Source organism: Drosophila pseudoobscura, chromosome 2 (assembly GCF_009870125.1).
Source record: "Drosophila pseudoobscura strain MV-25-SWS-2005 chromosome 2, UCI_Dpse_MV25, whole genome shotgun sequence".
In the NCBI taxonomy this organism is placed as follows: Eukaryota; Metazoa; Arthropoda; class Insecta; order Diptera; family Drosophilidae; genus Drosophila; species Drosophila pseudoobscura.
Window position 1 is genome coordinate 5,044,659 of NC_046679.1, and position 14,606 is coordinate 5,059,264.

The 14,606-nt window shown below is 46.5% G+C and overlaps 6 protein-coding genes across 12 annotated transcripts; 3 read left to right on the forward strand and 3 right to left on the reverse strand.

Annotated features, from left to right (window-relative positions):
* Positions 1-192: 192 nt before the first annotated feature.
* Positions 193-3,933, forward strand: Rb97D (Ribonuclear protein at 97D). 4 transcript variants are annotated; one of them, XM_015183216.2, is made up of 6 exons: positions 193-380; positions 556-788; positions 857-1,101; positions 1,162-1,860; positions 1,923-2,072; positions 2,153-3,933. In XM_015183216.2, the coding sequence occupies exons 1-5, from the start codon at positions 291-293 to the stop codon at positions 2,063-2,065; spliced, it is 1,410 nt and encodes a 469-aa protein (XP_015038702.2). In that variant the 5' UTR covers positions 193-290; the 3' UTR covers positions 2,066-2,072; positions 2,153-3,933. The 4 variants fall into 4 exon arrangements, with proteins under 4 accessions (XP_015038702.2, XP_003736301.3, XP_015038703.2 ...); XM_015183217.2 differs by having other exon boundaries at positions 194-380; positions 2,232-3,933; XM_003736253.3 differs by having other exon boundaries at positions 1,923-3,933.
* Positions 3,934-4,633: 700 nt separating this feature from the next.
* On the forward strand, positions 4,634-7,503 carry SPARC (secreted protein, acidic, cysteine-rich). The gene is made up of 3 exons (XM_001357924.5): positions 4,634-4,739; positions 6,398-6,562; positions 6,628-7,503. The coding sequence occupies exons 2-3, from the start codon at positions 6,410-6,412 to the stop codon at positions 7,378-7,380; spliced, it is 906 nt and encodes a 301-aa protein (XP_001357961.1). The 5' UTR covers positions 4,634-4,739; positions 6,398-6,409; the 3' UTR covers positions 7,381-7,503.
* A 51-nt stretch (positions 7,504-7,554) lies between these two features.
* His2Av (Histone H2A variant) lies at positions 7,555-9,293 on the reverse strand. 2 transcript variants are annotated; one of them, XR_004468471.1, is made up of 5 exons: positions 9,079-9,293; positions 8,674-8,751; positions 8,363-8,476; positions 7,838-8,176; positions 7,555-7,758 (listed from the first exon to the last, which is right to left on the reverse strand). XR_004468471.1 is itself a non-coding variant. In XM_001357925.5 (4 exons), exons 1-4 carry the CDS (start codon positions 9,079-9,081, stop codon positions 7,946-7,948), a joined length of 426 nt encoding a protein of 141 aa, XP_001357962.2. In that variant the 5' UTR covers positions 9,082-9,293; the 3' UTR covers positions 7,740-7,945. The 2 variants fall into 2 exon arrangements, 1 of the variants encoding a protein (XP_001357962.2); XM_001357925.5 differs by having other exon boundaries at positions 7,740-8,176.
* Positions 9,294-10,107: 814 nt separating this feature from the next.
* On the reverse strand, positions 10,108-11,293 carry LOC6896898 (uncharacterized). 2 transcript variants are annotated; one of them, XM_033376790.1, is made up of 3 exons: positions 10,837-11,293; positions 10,441-10,716; positions 10,108-10,364 (listed from the first exon to the last, which is right to left on the reverse strand). In XM_033376790.1, the coding sequence occupies exons 1-3, from the start codon at positions 11,194-11,196 to the stop codon at positions 10,185-10,187; spliced, it is 816 nt and encodes a 271-aa protein (XP_033232681.1). In that variant the 5' UTR covers positions 11,197-11,293; the 3' UTR covers positions 10,108-10,184. The 2 variants fall into 2 exon arrangements, with proteins under 2 accessions (XP_033232681.1, XP_002137085.1); XM_002137049.4 differs by having other exon boundaries at positions 10,441-11,293.
* A 35-nt stretch (positions 11,294-11,328) lies between these two features.
* ball (nucleosomal histone kinase 1) lies at positions 11,329-13,441 on the forward strand. 2 transcript variants are annotated; one of them, XM_015183218.2, is made up of 3 exons: positions 11,329-11,713; positions 11,771-13,004; positions 13,080-13,441. In XM_015183218.2, the coding sequence occupies exons 1-3, from the start codon at positions 11,471-11,473 to the stop codon at positions 13,346-13,348; spliced, it is 1,746 nt and encodes a 581-aa protein (XP_015038704.2). In that variant the 5' UTR covers positions 11,329-11,470; the 3' UTR covers positions 13,349-13,441. The 2 variants fall into 2 exon arrangements, with proteins under 2 accessions (XP_015038704.2, XP_001357963.3); XM_001357926.5 differs by having other exon boundaries at positions 11,771-13,441.
* IntS12 (Integrator 12) lies at positions 13,424-14,597 on the reverse strand. The gene has a single exon (XM_001357927.4). The coding sequence runs from the start codon at positions 14,568-14,570 to the stop codon at positions 13,548-13,550; it is 1,023 nt and encodes a 340-aa protein (XP_001357964.2). The 5' UTR covers positions 14,571-14,597; the 3' UTR covers positions 13,424-13,547.
* Between the last annotated feature and the right edge of the window lie 9 nt (positions 14,598-14,606).

The following is a 14,606-nucleotide window of genomic DNA, read 5'->3' on the forward strand; positions in this document are numbered from 1 at the left end:
TCTGAATAATTGTCATTCACAACGAAAAATCGGTATTTACTGCGAAAACGTAAACAATGATTGTGACAAAATAAACATAACAAACAACAACAATCTGTTTTTGACGGATGGTGAATCGGAGTTTCACATTCCTCCGGGATGGACTCAGTGTGCCGAGCCTATTACCATCAATAGTGGCGCCTATCGATAGTTTTTAAATGAATGATTTAACACATCGATACTATCGATAGTGCCCCCGATGGTTTGACACCTCTACCTGCAGCTTATTTGGTTATAAATTAACTTTAACCATGGCAAATCCAATGCGAATCAAGGAGGAGACATCCGGCGAAGATCCCCCCAGCACGGAGACCATCGAAATACCCGATCGGGAGGATGATGTAAGTATTAAGCTGAGATTTCGGCGTTGTAGCCACACATACACACACCCAGCCCACAGGTATGTGGGTTTGTGTGTGTATATGTTTGTATGGCGATGTCTCACTGTGACGCATCTTTAATGCGTTTTACTCGCCCGTCACGCCCCCCGTTCCGGTACGTGCGTCATGCGCCCAGCAGGACATATGTGAATTGGAGCACTTGCGTAAGCTATTTATCGGTGGCCTGGCGCCCTACACCACAGAGGAGGGCCTCAAGGTGTTCTACGGGCAGTGGGGCAAGGTGGTCGATGTGGTGGTGATGCGCGATGCCGCGACGAAGCGTTCGCGTGGTTTCGGCTTTATTACCTACACAAAGTCCGCGATGGTGGACAAGGCACAGGAGAACAGGCCCCATATCATCGACGGCAAGTATGTTGTGCTATTTATACACTTTTGTACTTTGAATGGATACAAAAGATATTGTTTATTGCTTGCAGAACGGTGGAGGCCAAGCGGGCGCTGCCACGCCCGGAGCGTGAGACCCGCGAGACCAACATATCCGTGAAAAAGTTGTTTGTCGGCGGACTGAAGGACAATCATGACGAGGACTGCCTGAGGGAGTACTTCGTTCAGTTTGGAAGAGTGGTTTCCGTCAAGCTGCTCACCGACAAAACCACCGGCAAGCGTCGGGGATTTGCATTTATAGAATTCGATGATTACGATGCTGTAGACAAGGCAATACGTGAGTAGAGAGTGTCTTCGTACTAAATTCCCCTGTAACGTATGTATATTTCTCTGTCAGTTCAAAAGCAACATTCCATTAAGTACGTGCACGTGGATGTCAAGAAATCTATTTATAACTTGGAGAAGAAAGACAAACAGGCCCAGGGCCCGCCGACCAATGGCAGCAAGCCGCCCCAGCAACAGCCACAGCAACCGCCTCAGCCGCACAATGGGAACATGCAGCCGCCCGGCTACCGTCCGCCTGTGCCGCCACAGCAAGCGATGCCTCCGTATCCGCACCAGCCGCCGCCACCAATCAATGCCCCGCCACCCAACTACAACTACTGGGGTCCCGGTCCGCCGCCACCAATGCAGGGATACTACCAGCAGCCACCTCCGCAAATGAACGGCTGGAACGGCTATCCGCAGAATGGCTGGAATGCTCCGCCGCCGCCACCGCCAGGCCCGCAGCAGTGGCACCCCAGTCAATGGGGCTGTCCGCCGCCTGTGCAGCCACCGACAGGTGCAGGGGGTCCGCCAATGGATCATCATCGCAACGGGCCGCCCCCGCCGGCGCCGGGTAACTGGAACATGCCGCCCAATGCCCCGCCACCCGTACCTGGAGCACCGCTGCCGCAGGGTCCACCGCCACACCAGCAACCGCCTCCGAATTTCGGCAGCGGCTATCAGCAGAGCTACGGTGGGGGTCCTACCAAGCACAACAACATGACTGCGAATCGCATGAACCCCTATGCGACAGCTCCCCCCAACAATTACCGTGAGTGGATGCGCCAGGTGCGGAATATATGTGAATGAATTCATAAACTATTTCGTCCACAGACAACACACAGCCGCCAGCCTCTGGCTACGGGCCGTACAATTCTCCAGCTCCGCCGCCGAATGGAAACGCACCGCCGCCAAAGGGCGTGTCAAACGGTTCGGTGGCCGTTGGAGGCAGTGCCAATAGCAAGTATCGCCGCTAGATCGCCGGTAAGTAGAGCGCCCTGCGGCCGCATCCCGTCCCTCCCCGCCATTTAGCTGTCGTTTAATTGATAAGAAAACTCCCCCAGATACGTCTTGCCGCCCCATATGTATATGTTTAAAAATGTTTAACGTATGAACTAATGTGTACAATTCTTTTTGATTTAGATGCCTTTTTGTGCGCACTTTGTGCAGCAAAAGAAAGATTCAAGGTACTCTTAAGATAGCAACACACACACACACACTCGCTTAGAGTTAACAAAAAAAAAAACCAGAAAGCACACATAAACACTGAAAAACAGGACACTTAACGCATTGTCTCTCTATCTATCATAGGACGACTTACTGCGATTTTTACTCTACACTTAAGCTATACCATTGATAATTTAACTATCGATCTAAGCCACAGACTATATGTATAAATATTTTCTAGAACAATGTTTTCGGGAGGTCCAAAGGTCCTTTAACCATTTTTTGTTGCATACATCTGAATGCAACCCCATTTAGAGTGGAGGGGGAATAAGCCGATCCATGCCGCATTTTTGGAAAACATTTATCTAAAATCGAATCGAATCGAATCGGATGGATGGATTACCAGTGCTCTCTATATTTCCAATCCTCTCAATCTCTGTAATTTTTCGAAACCAAGCGTCCGTGCAGCGCGCGTTTGCTTGCAAAAAATATTAACTAAGGATTGACAAATGAAAGCAATAAATCAATTAGCAATTAGATACAAATTACGCAGCTTTAGCCTGAGCTTATTGGCCATAATTCGTATAGCTAGATAATAGAGCCTTTGTATTACCTAACAAAAAACAAACAAACGCAAAAAAAGATACGTCCAGAAATAACATAAACGTAAACAACAAGAGAAAAAAAGAATAAGTAAATCAAATCAAATCAAACGCTGAGCTGGCGGGCGTAGCACGGGTGTGTGGCCTTAACCTATCGATGTACACACGAGTTGATATCAAAACTATTGTCAATTTTTATAGAGCAACAAGATTATATACACCATACGACTACTATTGCTATACAAGACAACACCAAACATGATTCTATAATGCTGTAAAAAGGTTTCTCCACACCAAATGTCATTGAACTACCCGCTCATTCCGCCGATTGACTGGATTAACACGTTATGCTGGCAGATAACCTTCCTTTGAGTAATGAAGGAAGTTCCTTAAGTAAATTAGAACGCCTAGAACTTGCCAAAAGCCATTAACATTCAATCCTATTTCCCCCATTGGAAACTAATGCATAGAATCATTCAGTCTAGTTTTACCATTTATTACCAGAAAGGTATTGCATTATCATAATCCAGTCAATCAGTAGAATTACGATAATACGCGCATGTTTCTTTATTATTTTTAAAGCTTTTGGGCAGAATTCCTTTGTTTTTGTTTGACAAAAGATGAGAATACAAATAATTATACACAGAAATTATATGTATATCTATATATGTATAGTATGTATTTATATTTGAGTACGAACCACGACACACGGAACTCTAAGTTAAGTTTAGATCCACAGTTTAACTAGATGTACGAATCATTATTCTCTCTTTCTACAATATTATTACTATATTATACCATATGTATATGTATGCTTACGTTCTGTAGCTCACGCCAAAGGCTTTGAATTTGATCTATGAATTATATATTAAATATACGATTAATTATGTATTGAGAATAAGTCGAAAAAAAAAAATAAGCGGAGGCTCAGTCCACAAGTCCACTTTGCCAGCTTCATTTAGAGCCACTCCTCTACTCTCTACATTTACGAATACAAAACACACTAATCACTTAACCGAAAATATATGAAAATTCGTATTTATTTTAAATAAATAAAACCTGAAAAACCAACACTATGTATCTGTATCTAAACATTTATTTTGAGCTACTATCCGGCTGTAAGTCTCTCTCTCTGTTTTCCCCGCTCTCTCTGTCGATACCGCCAAAGAAGTGAATGCCAGTCTAAGTAGTAATACTATCATAAAGATTTAGTTAATTTTTAATGCAATTCTAGGTACGCAAACGTTAACGCAAGACCATACACAATTTTCGAATTAATTTTAAACATATTTACCATGAATTCTAAGCCCTAAACGCTTGAGACAAGCTTCTTGTTGAGTTAGCCTTAAGGTAAGTTAGCGAAGAGGCAACCACACACCAGGTGTACTCGTACTTCAGATCGTAACAATATCAGTATAGCCTTGTCTATAAGTGCGCTTAAGTACCTTGCTTTACAACTAGCGAATCGAATCTTTAATCAGACTTTCTAAAACAAACCACAATATTTCTTTTCCAAAACAAAACAAAAACAACGAAAACCTGAGCCAATTCTGGAGAGAACAAGGACCAAGGACTGGCAGCTACACTGAAGGTAAGTTATAGATTATTTACTGAAATTTTATATGAATAAAACCTATAAATAATAAAGAAAGAACTATGAAAAATTGAATACCTTTTGTGTGTTTTCTCTCCGAGCGAACATGTTGCAAGGCAGCACGTTTGAGGCGACGGCTCCAGAAGTGTTGCATGTGCTCCAATCTTTTCAGCGGCTGTGCGGGCGATCCATAATCATTTCGTAGCTTTTTCAGGCCAACCATTCATTCGCCATCTATCCCCCAACGCGAAAGGAATTGCACTTGAGCAACACATAACATAACATATAGTGAGTACATGTCTTAAAGAACGCAGTGAATAATACGGTCAGAGAGGTTTCAAAGTTCATTGGATCGTTTTGGATTACGGCAGTCTCGGCTTTGGTTTGTTCTCAAGTTTCTGTTCAAGTTCAATGTTCAGCCATATTGGCCAATCGATTGATGGTTAATTGAACTCAATTTTTGTGGAAATTTGCCAATTAATTTCGAGTCAAGTCGGTCTTCGGTGTTTGGGTTGCTGTGTTGCAAGGTTAAGAGTACCCCTTGGAAGTGCAATCATCATCATTGCTGGCAGGCAGCCTATGCAGTTCCGCGAATTAATCCAAATTGTTTTGTTTGAGGAGAGACGGCTAAAGGCGGGGAAGAAGAATCATTCGTCTAGATTTCATCAGCCTCCCAGCATAAACATCTCTGGGGCCGCATCACGTCATTGTTGCTAGTTTTTTTTTTTTTGTTATAGTTAAACTGCAGCCCGACACACAGGCACATACATCTATGGAATGCATTTCGGCATCCAACTCTTGGGGATATTCCTGGAAATCACTGCAGCCGTCCGTTTGTACATATTCTTTTCGTTTTTTGTGGCGCATTATTTCTCTGAGATAGAGATTTTCGCTTGGCTATGAAAAAGCGACGATTAAGCAAATCTCAGTCGCCCGAAAACGGAAGCAGCCGATCCTGATAAGCGGCGGCTGTGCGATGACTGGGGCCAAGTCGGGCCTTGCGATAATCATAAGTTGTCGTTGGGCAATCCACAAGCCATTTAGTGCTCGGGGACACTTGAATTAGGGCGACATCTTGAGCTGATTATAATGGATCTATGGAAATATGGTTTCGTTTCTAACATTAAGGTCAGTTTTAATCAGGGACAGTGCTATCATACCCTACCTACATGGAAACATCGCAAACGTATATATATATATATAGTAGATGCCTCAAAACCACACATGTATTCCATTTAGAGATGACTTCATAAACGAGATCTTTTTTTTGAAAAGCTTTTTGCCATGTGTTCGACATGCTTTATGGACAGTTTTCTTGAGGCTGCAGTTTATACAGAAATGTTTGAAGACTGCAAGGGAAATGGCAGCGGAAACGTGGAAGAAATATAACATATTTAGAGGGAGATCTCTTTGATTTATCGAGGAAACCAGTTGATTCCGATTTGTTCACAAGTTTTACCTATATTCATTTACTTATCAACTATTCTAATGTTTAGCTTCCTCTAACTTCTCAAATGGAATGCAATTCTGAAATTTCCACCAAAGTTCTTATTGGATTACTTTTCCATATCCACTATTTCTGCTGGTACCATCCCAAATTATAATAAGACATTTTCCTTCCCCTGTCTTCCAGGAGAACAATGTGTTTGCATTGTTTTCATTTGTGTTTTTGCACAGATCCATAAATTCACTTACCAGATAGATCGACAATTCTTTCCGTCTGCGTCTGCAACTGTACGAAAACGTACTCGTTTGACCTCTTGAACTCTGGGGCGCAATTTCGCTGCCGTCTTCAATTGTCTTTGATGGGAAAAAGCGGGGCTTCCGACATGAGTGAAGGCATGTAAACCAACCCTTAAGGGTAGGGGTAGGTTACAGCCAAAGATCGTTACGTTCCTTGAGCGGTACAGTTACGTTTTGAAAATTAACCGCTCCTTACTCTAAAGATATTCTAGAAGATGCGTTCCATCTGGCTGTTGCTCGGATTGGCGCTGTTGGCCTTGTCGCAGGTCCAAGCCGCCGAGGAGGATCTGGATCTCTCAGATCTGGACCTGTCCGATATGGATGAGAACGAAGAGGAGTTCCTGCGCCTGCTGGAGGAGAAGGCCAAGGTGGGATCATGATCAAAGCGACATCTCCGGAATTGATATTCAAGCATTTTGAAACTCGTTCACAGATCAAGGATGTGGAGCGTGAGAATGAGATTGCCAACCAATTGGCCGCCGTTCAGCACAACCTCCTCAATCCCGTCGTGGAGGTGGATCTGTGCGAGACCATGCCCTGCGGTGCCGGCCGCATCTGCCAGTTGACCAACGAGAAGCCCGAGTGCGTGTGCATTCCCGACTGCCCCGAGGAGGTGGACACGCGTCGCCACGTCTGCACCAACACCAACGAGACCTGGCCCTCGGATTGTTCCGTCTATCAGCAGCGCTGCTGGTGCGACATCCAGCACGAAGGCTGCCGCAATCCGGACAACGCTCACATGCACATCGACTACTATGGCGCCTGCCACGAGCCCCGCATCTGCGACGGCGAGGACCTGAAGGAATTCCCACGCCGCATGCGCGACTGGCTGTTCAACGTGATGCGGGATCTGGCCGAGCGCGACGAACTGACCGAGCACTACATGCAAATGGAGCTGGAGGCGGAGACCAACAACTCCCGGCGCTGGTCCAACGCTGCCGTTTGGAAGTGGTGCGATCTGGATGGTGACACCGATCGTTCCGTATCCCGCCACGAGCTGTTCCCCATCCGGGCGCCGTTGGTGAGCCTCGAGCATTGCATTGCCCCGTTCCTGGAGAGCTGCGACTCGAACAACGATCATCGCATCACCCTGATCGAGTGGGGCGCCTGCCTGGAGCTGGATGCCGATGACCTAATGGAGCGCTGCGACGACGTCCAGAAGGCACAGCCGCATCTCTTGGGCTAGAGAAACGCCCGCCGCTTATGCTTATATGTTTAACAATCCTATTTTTCAACACATTTTTCGTGCACAAAGTTTATTGCAACAATTTGTAAAATGTCTCTAATAAATTCTTTTGGGGAAATAACAGGATTTGAGTTTTTATTATAATTTTTATTAAATTTATTCGTGTAATTACTCGGCGCTTATACTTATCTATGCTTTACTTTCCGCATTCATCTGTTACATAATCTTCGATCGCTCATTGCATTTCTTTTATCCTTTCACATTTTTGTTTAAGATTATAAAAAATAATGCGTGCGCGTATATATTTTATGGATGTGTGATTTGGGTGCTTGAGGGGTTTTGTTGTGTGTGTGTGTGTGTTGGCCTGGGGGCGGATATCTATAATTACATATAATTATGCTTTCTTTTGTGTGAGGGTAAATATGCGTTGCCGTCGCACAGAAATTATTAAAATTACATGATTTTCCTCGTCGGTAAGTTTGGATCTCTCTACACGGTTCTTCGGAATTTAATCTTAAAACATCGTATTTTTTAAAAAAGAGGGTGTCAAATGTGGGTTTGGCAGTTAGTAGGCCTGCGAAAGGATCACATTGCCCTTTCGCTGTGGATCCTGGACGGTGTCCTCTTTCTTGCCGATAAGCGACTTGTGAATATGGGGAATGACACCGCCGCCGGCGATGGTTGCCTTGATCAGACTGTCCAGCTCCTCGTCTCCGCGAATGGCGAGCTGTAAGTGGCGCGGTGTGATACGTTTCACTTTCAGATCTTTCGATGCATTTCCTGCCAATTCCAGAACCTAAAATCCAAGGAAAGCACACAAGTCTCGAATTAGTCAACCGTTAACATAGGAAAACCCTGTAACAGCACAGCCATCTGTTAAGGATATACATCTATATATATGCATTTGTACAGAGAGATAGTACCGCTATAGATGCTCTCAGAAAAAGAAGAGAGGCGGGAAAAATCAAAAAATCAAACTTACCTCAGCAGTCAAGTATTCCAATATGGCAGCGGAGTAGACGGCAGCGGTGGCACCAACGCGTCCATGGGATGTAGTACGACTTTTCAGATGACGATGGATACGGCCAACGGGGAACTATATGCAAAACAGAAAACCCACAAATCAATTACTAGGTTGTTTATGTTTTGCTACCCTCAAAACAAACCCACACACACACACATGGCTAAGCACACACCCTGTATGTGGTGGTGAATTATGCTCACCGAGGTGAGAACACAAAAAGGCGCCAAAATGTACAGCAGACAACAACAAATATAAGGGAAATTACTCACCTGAAGACCAGCGCGCGCTGAGCGGGAAACTGCCTTCGCCTTTGCTTTGCCCGAATCCTTGCCTGCTTTGCCACCAGCCTGTCGAATACGAGAACAAAACACACACACAATTAGTTAAACACACCGAAAACACAGAAGCCAGCAGCAGAAATACGCGTAGCGTACAAGATGGAGTCGGCCGCTGGCCGAACTGTGAGGTTAAACACGATGTGATTGTCGCCGCCGCCACCGCAAAGTACAACAAACGTGAACATTTCTCGAAACTAAACGATTTAGGGAGATGTTTTCAATTTTCGCGCTACGTGGGCATCAATATTTGATTTGCTGGGCCCCCTGGCCGCTCGGCGGGGCACGCGCAATAAAGTACAGAATGTAGCTGCCGCTAAAATTTCTGCCATTAATTACCATTTTATTTCAATCGATTTTTCGCTCTCGTGGGGAAATGTAAACTGCTCAAAGGCACTTTGGGTATTCGCGCGTTTTGGAATGACTATTAAAACCGAATCGAAGCGCGCAGCAATTGCTTTTAACGTGATTTTCGTTTTCGTGAATTTCTTCGACGCGTCCGCACTTTTTATGAAAAAAGACGCCGTCAGCGGTGTGACCGAGTTATCGATAGAAAATATGCACTCGGAAATATACCGAAATATACCTTGAAGACAAGGTACATTGCTTGTCGAAACTCGGCGGGGTGAGGTTTGTACGAAGCTTGAATGGTATTTGGCTGTTTTTGCCTGTTGTCCATACCCCCTTTTTATAGCCCATTCGAAACCGCTCATTTTTTCGTTGCACTTATGAGCAGGTGAGACCCTCTAAAACTCAGAAATATACCGACAATATACCGATGAAAAACGCACTAAGCCCACTTAAACCCTTTTATTTACACAGAAGAATAGCTTGAGTTAAATACTATTAGTAATAATACTATTTATATTGTAGATTCAGCCTGTCCTTTACTTTTGTCTACCTGGAGAGTATTAAAATACCCACTGGTCGTCAAAGGGCTAATCGTTATCGGTCCACGATCAGAAATCATATTCCTTGATTTTTATTTTCTTTAGAACATTACTAGCTGGCTAGAACTTCTAGCTCTGAACACATAATTTTATCCAATTGGTGAATCGATTTTCAACAAGTTATGCAAATTTTAATTACTTCTTTTGATTTGATTGTGTCTAAAATAAGGTTTCAAAAGAAAAGGTCAAAGCATAACAAAAACTTTTCGGCTATCGATACTATCGACTGGATACGAAGGTGCCCGCCAAAGTATATGTGTATAGATTGATGAAAAAATGGCTGGCTTTTACAGCTCTAATCACAATTTTTTAAATTCTTAAAACCTAACCTCTTTCTGGGACCGTAATGAGTGAATGAAATAAGGTAAATCAGGCGAATGATAAATAATAAGTGAAGCGACAATGACAGTCGCTTAAATTTAAGCAAAATATTTATTCTTCATCCACAGAAATATTTTTTAAATATTTTTGCTTTTGTTGATCATTTTTTGGGTTTTACTCTCCAGGTGTGAAATTGGTTCCGAACAATATGTTGCAAGCATTCACGGCCACATTGCGACGTGCTACTTTCTTTGAGCACCCATAGGCCGTAATCTTCTGGTTGTCAACGATCACACCGGAACGTTGGAGCTCGACGTCCTTGTCATAATACATATACTTAATTCCAGGGCGCATCTAAAAAGGAAACAAAAAGAACATTTGGTCAGGTGTATTCGAATTTTACTACATTCTCTGATTTGAGTGAACCTACAATGTGGAGCAATGAGGCCGGGTGCATGGTCTGCCAGTTTGGTGGCAATTCGGCACGGCCTCTTCCTGCGTCTTCCTGCTGCGGCTGTGCTTTTGCCAATGAATACTTTTCGGGCTTAAAGTAACCTTTGCGCTTCCACTTTTTCAATAATTTATACATTGCATACGGTGCCAAATTGAGCTCTAGGGTATCGTCTTCGTTTTCAGTGGTTTCTTCGACATGGTTGGTCGATGGTTGATTTTCTCCACCATTGGTCTTCGGTTTTCGTGGTCTTGCCTTTATTTTTGCATCGTCATCGTTGTCAGTGTCGCTTCCATCGATGTCCATGGATTCTGCGACATGGTTGGTCGATGGTTGGTTTTCCTCATCCTTTGTCTTCGGTTTACGTGGTCTTGCCTTCATTTTTGCAATGGCATAATCACGCAATGCAGACTCACAGGCCAATTTCTTGGCCGCCATCTTGGAGACCGCCGTTTTCTGGTACTGGTTCGAGTTGACCGTGACTATGGCAGTGTAGCTGCCATCAGGATTGCTATTGATGGTAAAATCACTTATTTTAATGCCCTTATCCTTGAGCTCGTTGAGAACGATCAGGGCATTTTTCGGTTTCATCGACTTGCGTAGATGGCGAAGAAAGCCCTGCTTCTTATCGCGAGTAAGTTTCAATGACTTCGTGCGCTTCAGGATGACCAACGATACGTCCTCGCAAGTTGTTGACGGTGCAACTTTGGATGCTGGCTTTGGAGTCGGAGTCATTTTTCAATTTTTGAATTTTTCAAATTAAATTATTATAACTCTCGCGTTTGGGTTATTGTCAGATACGATTTTGTATTTCTGGAAAATAATATCGATATCGGAAATTTTCACCGATTTTTTATTTCGTTTCGCACCGCTCGCGAAAATTGTATACGTGAATGGTGAATGGCAATTCTCCCCTTCGCGCTATTTGTGGCGGCATTTTGAGCAGAAAAAAACTCCTGCATTTATTTAGAGCCTACGCCCGACACAGAATCCAAACGCGGCACACATAATGCCTCGCGCCGTGAAACCCAAGACAGCTGCCGGCCCATCGCCGGCCAAAAAAACCGCACCCGCCAAGAAGGCCAAGGGAAAACTATATGCCATGCCGGAGAAGCTGAAGGAGGGCACTGTTTTACAAGACCTGGCCAAGGGGAAATGGTGCATCGGTCCGTCGATTGGCATTGGTGGCTTTGGCGAGATATATGCGGCCGCCCGCGCCGGTGAGAAGAACTACGACGCTGTGGTGAAATGCGTGAGTACCAATCAATAAGAATCCAAAGAGCCTTTGTTCTCGAACTCTGTCTTGCAGGAGCCTCACGGCAATGGGCCCCTGTTCGTGGAGATGCATTTCTACTTGCGCAATGCCAAGCAAGATGACATTAAGCAGTTCAAGCAGCAGCGGGGCCTCAAGACCCTGGGCATGCCGTACATCCTGGCCAGTGGCTCAGCGGATGTCAACGGTCAGAAGCATCGCTTCATTGTGATGCCGCGCTACGGCAGCGATATATCAAAGTTCTTCAAGGAAAACGGCAAGCGACTGCCGGAGGGCACGGTCTATCGCCTGGCCCTACAGATGCTGGATGTCTACCAGTTTATGCACAGTACTGGCTATGTTCATGCAGATCTGAAGGCGGCAAACATCCTGTTGGGCCAGGGCAAGGCTGGTGCGGCCCAGGCCTACCTTGTGGACTTTGGCCTGGCCTCACACTTTGTGACCGGCGAGTTTAAACCGGATCCCAAGAAAATGCACAACGGCACAATCGAGTACACATCGCGGGACGCTCATTTGGGTGTTCCCACCAGACGCGCCGACTTGGAGATTCTCGGCTACAACATAATCGAATGGCTGGGCGTGGAACTGCCCTGGGTCACACAGAAGCTGCTGGCGGTGCCACTCAAAGTACAGAAGGCCAAAGAAGCCTTCATGGAGGATGTCGGGGCTGCACTAAAGGCTCTTTTCCCCAAGGGAGTGCCGGTTCCCCTGGGGGAATACATGAAGTATGTGGCCAAACTGAAGCACAATGAGGAGCCGGACTACGACAAGTGTCGCAATTGGTTCTCGACGGCTCTCAAGCAAATGAAGATCCCAAACACCGGCGACTTGGACTTTAAGATAAAGCCCCAAAGCAGCAGCAACAACAACCACAGTCCGCCAGGAACCAGCAAGGCAACAGCCACAGCTGCAGCTGCAGCTGCACCCAAAAGGCCCAAGAAGGTTGCCTCCCCTGACATCATTTCCGACAGCGAGGAAGAGGAGGAGGCTCCACGCAGGAAGCCACAGGCCAAAGCTTCACCAGCGCCTCGCAGGAACGCCAAAGTCACGCCGACTATCTCGCCCCGTAAACGGTACGCAGAGACCAGTCCCACACGAAAGCGAGTTAAGACTGAGCCGAATGGTACACCCAAACCTCGCGCTACTCCCAGAGCAGCAGCGAGCCCCAGGGCTCGGGCCTCTCCCAGATCTGCAGCTAGTCCCAAAGCCCGGACCCCAAACGCAGCCAGTGCCAGCTTCAGTCCAGCGCTCTCCCTGCGCGCAAAGCACGGTAAGACAGTCGTCAACGATGACCTGACACCCAAACCGCGCTCCAACAAGACTTACGAATTCAACTTTGAGTTAGACGTCAGCATGGACGCCAATGTCATTGTGAATGTGAAGCGCAAGAAGAAGGCCGGGGCCAAGGACCAGCCCACTGGCGAAGGCGACGTGAAAACCCCTTCGTCACGGAGCCTGGCTTCCTCCAAGGAGGATACGCCCGTGACCCGTGTGAATCTGCGGAAGGTGAATGGGGAGGGGGTCCCCGGTTCGCCGCTAGCCGCCGCTGCCTCCTCCTCCAGCAGCCCCAGTCCCAGGACGCCAGCAGTAACTGTGCGCAAGTACAGACGCTAGAGAGGCACCTCTTTGTTTTTTGAATATTTCCATACGATTAATTATACTTAAACCTTGAATAAAAGTGCAGATGCATTGAATATTTTCCCAGAATTTGGGTATAAATTTATTACTTAAGAAATCCGTTCTATTCTATATCTAAATGAATGCGTGTTGTGGACTATTGAATGGCAGTCAGCATTCAATAGTAATAGTTTCGTCATTGCTTCGATCTTCGTTTGCTGCCGCCGCCGCCGCCGCTGCTGCTGCTGCTTTCGTGGTGCTTCGATGAGCTGCTCTTGCTCGAACTGGATTTGGTATTCGAGCTGCTCCGACGCGATGTAGATGAGGAAGGGCCAGCGCTATGCTTCTCCACACCACTGATGGCAGTCAATGAGGGAGCCACCGACTTGCTGGCACGCTCCTCTTTGTGCGACTTGGAGGAGGACGATGATGACGACTTGTGGCCTTGTTTGCTGCTGCTGCTGCTGCTCGCATTGGTAGAGCTGCTCGGCTCTGGCCTGTAGAAGGGTGAGGATGAGTTGGATGATGTCGAGGATCGTGAGGATGCGCCCGATGCGGTTTTGCTCGTCTTGCTGGCGGCCAGCGGCAAGGGATCGTCGGCGATAAAGATTGTTGGCGGGAGTGTCGCCGCCGCCGCTGCAGTGGCCACGGACCGACTGCTTGTAGGTTTGTTGCAACAGGTATCGCACTGCCAGGTCTGCTCCTGATCGTCGGCCGCCTCTTCTTTGGTGATGGGCGGTTTGTGGCACTCCTGATGGTACATGGCCCCGCATTTGGAACACTCAACAAGCCGATTGGTGGCCGTGAACATCATTTCGCCACAGACGCAGCAATTCAAATCGCCAAAGTCGCCGGTGTCGCCTGTGTTTACAATGCCCGCCGCACTGAGGCACTCGTCCGAATCGATAATGGTGTCCACAGAGTCCGAGGGATCCTTGTCCGGCGAGTTGGTCAGATTGATGATCTCATCCGTGTTGATGGGCTGCGGTGGGGTGGGCGCACGCCCTGGAAAGCTCATCTCATCGTCCATCATGCGCTGGGTCATGTTTTGCGTGATACTCTTCTCCGGGCCGTACCTCGCCCTCAGCGCTTCGTCCAGCAACAGGCGGAGTTCGGATGCAGACGTCGAATTGCTGGAATGCAGCAGTTTGATGGCCTTCTTCAGCACAGGATCGACTTCCTGGGGCACCGCAACAGCCGCGGCAATATTGGCAGCCATCGCAAGTGATCAAAAGTGATTTTTAAATTACAATTT

Bases quoted from the DNA above. Each gene is read 5' to 3' on its own strand.
- Rb97D (XM_003736253.3), top strand. From the start codon at position 291: ATGGCAAATCCAATGCGAATCAAGGAGGAGACATCCGGCGAAGATCCC. The intron at 789-856 runs GTATGTTGTGCT...TATTGCTTGCAG, and splicing joins CCCCATATCATCGACGGCAA to AACGGTGGAGGCCAAGCGGG. The intron at 1,102-1,161 runs GTGAGTAGAGAG...TTTCTCTGTCAG, and splicing joins TGCTGTAGACAAGGCAATAC to TTCAAAAGCAACATTCCATT.
- LOC6896898 (XM_002137049.4), bottom strand. From the start codon at position 11,196: ATGACTCCGACTCCAAAGCCAGCATCCAAAGTTGCACCGTCAACAACT. The intron at 10,365-10,440 runs GTAGGTTCACTC...TTTCCTTTTTAG, and splicing joins CGGCCTCATTGCTCCACATT to ATGCGCCCTGGAATTAAGTA.
- ball (XM_001357926.5), top strand. From the start codon at position 11,471: ATGCCTCGCGCCGTGAAACCCAAGACAGCTGCCGGCCCATCGCCGGCC. The intron at 11,714-11,770 runs GTGAGTACCAAT...TCTGTCTTGCAG, and splicing joins ACGACGCTGTGGTGAAATGC to GAGCCTCACGGCAATGGGCC.
- SPARC (XM_001357924.5), top strand. From the start codon at position 6,410: ATGCGTTCCATCTGGCTGTTGCTCGGATTGGCGCTGTTGGCCTTGTCG. The intron at 6,563-6,627 runs GTGGGATCATGA...ACTCGTTCACAG, and splicing joins TGCTGGAGGAGAAGGCCAAG to ATCAAGGATGTGGAGCGTGA.
- IntS12 (XM_001357927.4), bottom strand. From the start codon at position 14,570: ATGGCTGCCAATATTGCCGCGGCTGTTGCGGTGCCCCAGGAAGTCGAT.
- His2Av (XM_001357925.5), bottom strand. The intron at 8,477-8,673 runs GTGAGTAATTTC...TTTTGCATATAG, and splicing joins CAGCGCGCGCTGGTCTTCAG to TTCCCCGTTGGCCGTATCCA. The intron at 8,177-8,362 runs GTAAGTTTGATT...CTTGGATTTTAG, and splicing joins TGGAATACTTGACTGCTGAG to GTTCTGGAATTGGCAGGAAA.